General features: G+C 45.5%; 1 protein-coding gene across 1 annotated transcript; it reads right to left on the bottom strand.

Moving 5' to 3' along the window:
* Positions 1-1,037: 1,037 nt before the first annotated feature.
* LOC124798410 (tRNA wybutosine-synthesizing protein 5-like) lies at positions 1,038-2,493 on the bottom strand. The gene is made up of 2 exons (XM_047261805.1): positions 1,399-2,493; positions 1,038-1,301 (listed from the first exon to the last, which is right to left on the bottom strand). The coding sequence occupies exons 1-2, from the start codon at positions 2,215-2,217 to the stop codon at positions 1,173-1,175; spliced, it is 948 nt and encodes a 315-aa protein (XP_047117761.1). The 5' UTR covers positions 2,218-2,493; the 3' UTR covers positions 1,038-1,172.
* Positions 2,494-5,489: the final 2,996 nt, after the last annotated feature.

Raw genomic sequence — 5,489 nt, forward strand, 5'->3', positions numbered from 1 at the left:
GAGTTGGTGAAGCCAATGAATGTGAATAAGAAAACTTACATGTGGTGCCATACTGATCTGTAGTAAAACCTGAGGTCCAGGATAGGTCAAAAGGTGACCATTTGTGAACTGGTGAAGTTGAGTGACTGGATGTGAGTTGGTGAAATGGGGTATACTGCCAGTTGGCAGAGTGATAATAAACACTTCAGTAAATCCCATTATTTGGTCAAGAGTATTATACGACACATTTATGTCGATTGTTGTATTGTTCTTGGTTCAAAAGACGTGTCCCACCTCAAAATCATGGCTAATGACAGACTTACCAGTAGCATAGCCCACTTTCAATATTAAGTTGGAAGATGATATGTTATGAGTGATCAAACACAAATATAAATAATAAGGGCTATTTTTACAGATTGATGTGCAGTATAGCCCCATGTCCATATTGCGTGCTCTTTTCTTGATAAAGAACAAACTACATGGTAAATTCAGAAAAAAGCTGAACCATATAATACGCAATGTCTGAAAATATTTTGGTGCACATTATATACATGTATTGCACAAGTATGAAAAATATGTGTGGGGAGGAGGAAGCCAACTATGTAACTCTTACTCTCATCCTGTATCTCATGAACTACCCCTTGTACAGTAGTGTTGAATAAAGAAATATGAAACTTCTGCAGCTTTCATGCCATTAACCACACCCACAACGAATTTTTTCAGATACATTCAGGCTGCTGAGAGCCATGTCTTCAAAATCATCATATTATTGTGGGCATATTGACATGTTCCTTATGGTATGGAGCAATATTTAATTTTTCTTTAAATGATTACTGGTAAGTGAAAACAGTTAATGTATTTGCAGCGATAATCAGCATAGTACCCACATACTTTGTATGCATGATCTTGATCCACAGTGATTACAGCGCAAAAGCCCTAGCCCTTAACAAAATAGTGATAAAACTGAAAAAATTATATATCTTAATTAAATTGAGTAGTCTTAAAAATTTAAGTGTCTGATTTGACAGTTAACTGTAAGAACACAATGAAATAATTGATGGTAGGACTTCATCAGTTTTATTTTCTCAGTTTATTTTCCATCAATTATATTTTCTCAGTTTACTATATTTATAAATTTGTCCTCAAGAATGACTGATCGTCACACTCATGGTGTCACTGGAGTGACTTAAAGTCTATATTTTGTCTTCCTGTCTGCATAGTTTGTTCTCAAGAATGGCTATCATTCTCATGCAGTAGAAATCCCTGTATTCACCAGGCAATGTTTCCAATAATTTTGTGGCATTCTCAGTCATCTGTATAGCCTGCAAAATAGTCACAAGTAATAGAGATTCCTATATCTGGATCCCTACTTTATCTTAATGATAACAAACTGATGCTGATTAAATACATGTTTCTTACCCTTGCAGCAGGAATGGGGTCTTTATTTCCATATACATCTTTCTTATCATACAGTTCTTCTGGCAAATGTTTCCAGAACACATTTACTGCAATCCCATTGTCTAATGCTAATGTATTGTGAAACCAAAGTGCTGGAATAAAAATAATATCTCCTGATTCCATAATGCATTCGTGTCTAAGAACACTGGAAAACTTTGGGAACTCTGAGGCGTCAGGATTGTCAATATCCAATACTCGCGATTTATCACCCACCAAGTACATGCTTAAAGCTTCTGATGGTTTAAACAAGGCAATTCTTTTCCGGCCACGAACTTGTATAAGGATATTATCCATGACATCATAATGTGTCCACAACTGAACATTTTTTGAACCAATCCGAAGTACACTGGAAAAGAATGCCTCATCTTTAAAGAAATGAGGAATTTTTAGATCAGCAGCAATAAATGGAAACTGCTTTCGAATATCGGCAATTTCACGGCCTCTAGGATCAAGTCCAAGAGATCTCAAATAATAATACTCGTTCGGACTCAGAAAGAAAGCCTTACTTGTACCTGACACTCTTTCTAAAAGTTCATTGAAAGGTAATGTTTTGTATACGAAGTTTTTATTTATGAAATCCAACTTTTCATGTTGGCTGACATGAACTTTAACATCGAGCGCACCAATTTTTTCCGATAAATATTCAGTAGTCCATTTAGCAGTACATTCACCGATGTCAATTCCACGTAATAATGCCGGTTCACGTCTGTTCCATATGGAATTAATAAATAATTCAGGAGTAACGTCTGTATATATAGGCACTTCTTTGTATTTTACCATGTTTCACCATCAGCATCACATCATAACACAGTAACACACATACCGGCGACAGTGATGAGTGAATACTGAATAACACAGCTCGTGCAAACCTTATCAAACAGGAAGAAATAATCCAGTGAGTTTCGATCACTATATATACCACATTGAGCGTCAGCGGCGTGGAAACGTTCAGTATTAATTGACAGTAATTGAAGCACTATCACTATTGTGAGAAAAGCTGTCAGTTGACAACGCAGCGCAACAAGGTTAAGATGTAGAACACACAAAAGATAGTGTGTGCTGCACTTACATTAGCTACTGCTTGCAAGCAACAGAAAAGAACGAAACAGAAGGAATGTATCCAAGAGCGGTTGAAAAAAGGGGCGACTGGTAACATGTTAATTTACCGCGTGAAATCAGAACCACGGACCCGAAATGTTTCATAAATTATTTGTCGATGAGTCCTGCATTATACAAGTTACTGATTTTGATAAAAGATAAAACACAGAAGCAAAATACTTTAATGAGAGAGTCAATCTCAGTCGGTAAACTCGAAGTTTTAAAAGAATTCTGTATAGATAATATCAGCAAGCGCAATTAGAAAAATTCTATGGAAACCTGGGAAGCAATTATTGCGGTTTGTGGTGGCGTAGCTTCTTTGACAGGAGAAAAGCAAGGTCACTGCCCCTGGAAGCAAGAAGAGTTAGTACGCTCCAAGGACAATAAATAAGGGTACGTTCTGTACGCTTGTAACGATTACACGAGTTATTTATGTCGTCCTCAGTACTAAATAGTGCGGAAATTATATCTTTCCCGGTGTAACATCAAGCGCCGGAACGTCGGCCTGAAACAGAACAACCGAGAAGGTTGTGATACGATGTGAGCCAATAGTACGCTGACTAGGACCGCACTAAGATAGGAGCGGCACCTATACGAAGAGAATATAAGCGCCACTCCGCACTTGAAGAGCCATTTCGAGGGTTGGATTCTGTTACTTCCTCATCGAGGACTCGCACTGCCTGGGCTACTCTCAGGGTATATCTTCGACGTGGAAGAGCCTCACCCTTTCCTTGCCGTGTTGTCTGCACGCCATCACTACTGCTCGCCGCCGCCGCCTGGTCGCCGCCGTCTTCGCCCCTCCTCTCATGCGCCGCCACCATGTCCCAACCCACCACCACTATCATTTTCACCTCTCCCTCTGATGCTCCAACCACCATCACATGGAGATCATCCTCCACCCCCCTTCCCGTCCTTCCTTCTCTCCCTGTCCACCCCACCCCTATGCCATTTTCGGCTGTAACTACCCCCAACTCGCCCTCCCTTATCACTGTCGCCCCATCGACATCTACTGACTTTCCGCTGCTCCCTGCACCGCCTCCAACAGGCTCCGAGCCAGCACGGATTTCGGCTCGACGTTCCACAGTCTCTGTGACACCCACACCCCCTCCCTCTGCGTCATCTGCTGCTCAGGGTGGTACTGCCCCCCGCCATCCCCATACAACCCATCCCCCAGCCCCCTCTCCACCCTGTCATGACCACGAAACCCTCCAAGTGCCCAAATGTTGACCCTTCCCCCAAAATCTCCTCAAAGAAAACCCCCGATCCCCGTGACCCCCTCATCCCCGTGGGCGCGACCCTGACCCCCACCCCTGCCACGCCTGCCACCCACACCTTTGTCTTCTCCAATCCTGACCCTCAATTCCTTGATGCCCGCTCCCTCACCCTAGCCATCCGGAAATGTTACCCCAATGCCCCCATCTCCCTTCTGATTCCTTGCAAGGATTTGGTCCTCATTAAATACCCCAATGCTTCCTTCCACACCGATCTCCTCTCCTGTATCCCACGTATCCAATTTGGCCAATGTGCAACCCTCACCCCCTATCACACCCCGTCCTCTCCCTGTCAGCCTCAACATCCACGACGTCCGCTGACCTTCACCGCTGTGATCATGAAGCTTAGTCCCGTGGTTACAGAGGCTGAAGTGTTGGTGGAACTCAACTGCCGGCCCAACATCGAAATCCACTCAGCCCGTCGCATCTTCAATGATGCCAGGCCGACTTATGCGAATATTCACTGAATCCTCCTCCTCCTCCATTGACCGCCTCCTCACTGAGGGAGCCTTCATCTACAATCGCCGCCATAAGGTGGACCCCTCCTGTTCCCCAGTCCAATCCTACTGCTGCCAACGCTGCCTCACATACAACGACCATGTTACCTCTGCCTGCAAGAACCCCCCTACTTGTCCCCACTGCAAAGCTTCCCACTTCCTCAAGAACTGACCCAACCTCACCTCTCCCCCCTCCTGCAACACCTGTGACTAACTCCATCCTACCTACTCCTCGAAGTGTAAAGCAAAACCTCCTCTAGTCACCCCTGAGCTCACCGTCCCTGTCCGTCCTGTTGATGACCCCCTCCACCCCAACAACTCGCTCCACCCTCCACCTACTGCAGAGGACATCATTCATTTCATCACCATTGTGCTCCAAAACATCCACCCCTTCTGGCGCTCCTACACCCTTTCCTAAATCGCCTTTGCTGCCCATCCCATCTTCCATCTTACCACCTATGCCACATACTACCACAACCAGGCCCACTTCACCTTCACCCCCCTCACCACCCTCGTCTAACTCTCCTCTCCCATGGTACAGCAACCCTACCATATCCTGTACCACAATATTCGCTCCCTGTCCACCCACAAACTCCTCTTCCTCCACACCCTTCGTCAGCACCATGTGGATGCCTTCATCCTAAATGAAACCTTCCTTCAACCCCGTATCTCCATCTCCACAGCTCCTTACACCCTTCACCACACTGATAACCTGTACCCTCTGGCATGTAGCAGAGTTGCTATAGGCCACCTCAAGCACCTCCCTGTCCAGCACCAACCTCTCCTTAACAATCCTGCTGAGCATCTCACCCTCAGCCTCTTCTTCCCCACCCTTGCCATCACCTGTGCCAACATTTATGTCTGCCCTCGCACCCCCCTCCCGTACAATTTCCTGGCCCACACTGACCGCACCTTCTCCACCTACGTGATTGCCGCCAACCTCAATATCTACAGCCATGATCCTGCCAACCTCCAGTAGTGGCATTGGTTTATCACCACCCTCCAGGGAGACCTGGCTCCCCTCCCTCAGGACACCCAACCCGAATCCAATACCACTCCTGATGCGGTCCTTTCCTCTCCCAACCTCCTTGGGCGCATCGCCGCAGATGTCCTTGACCTCATTGGCAGTGACCATGCCCCTGGTCTCCTCACTATCTCTAATGGTCGCCCTCCCTGCCACTCTCCT

This window comes from Schistocerca piceifrons, chromosome 5 (genome assembly GCF_021461385.2).
Source record: "Schistocerca piceifrons isolate TAMUIC-IGC-003096 chromosome 5, iqSchPice1.1, whole genome shotgun sequence".
Classification (NCBI taxonomy): Eukaryota; Metazoa; Arthropoda; class Insecta; order Orthoptera; family Acrididae; genus Schistocerca; species Schistocerca piceifrons.

What these genes read in the sequence shown, in the direction of transcription:
- LOC124798410 (XM_047261805.1), bottom strand. Translation starts at nt 2,217, where the DNA reads ATGGTAAAATACAAAGAAGTGCCTATATATACAGACGTTACTCCTGAA. An exon ending in ACCCCATTCCTGCTGCAAGG is followed by an intron (nt 1,302 to 1,398) that starts GTAAGAAACATG and finishes ACTATTTTGCAG; the next exon opens with GCTATACAGATGACTGAGAA.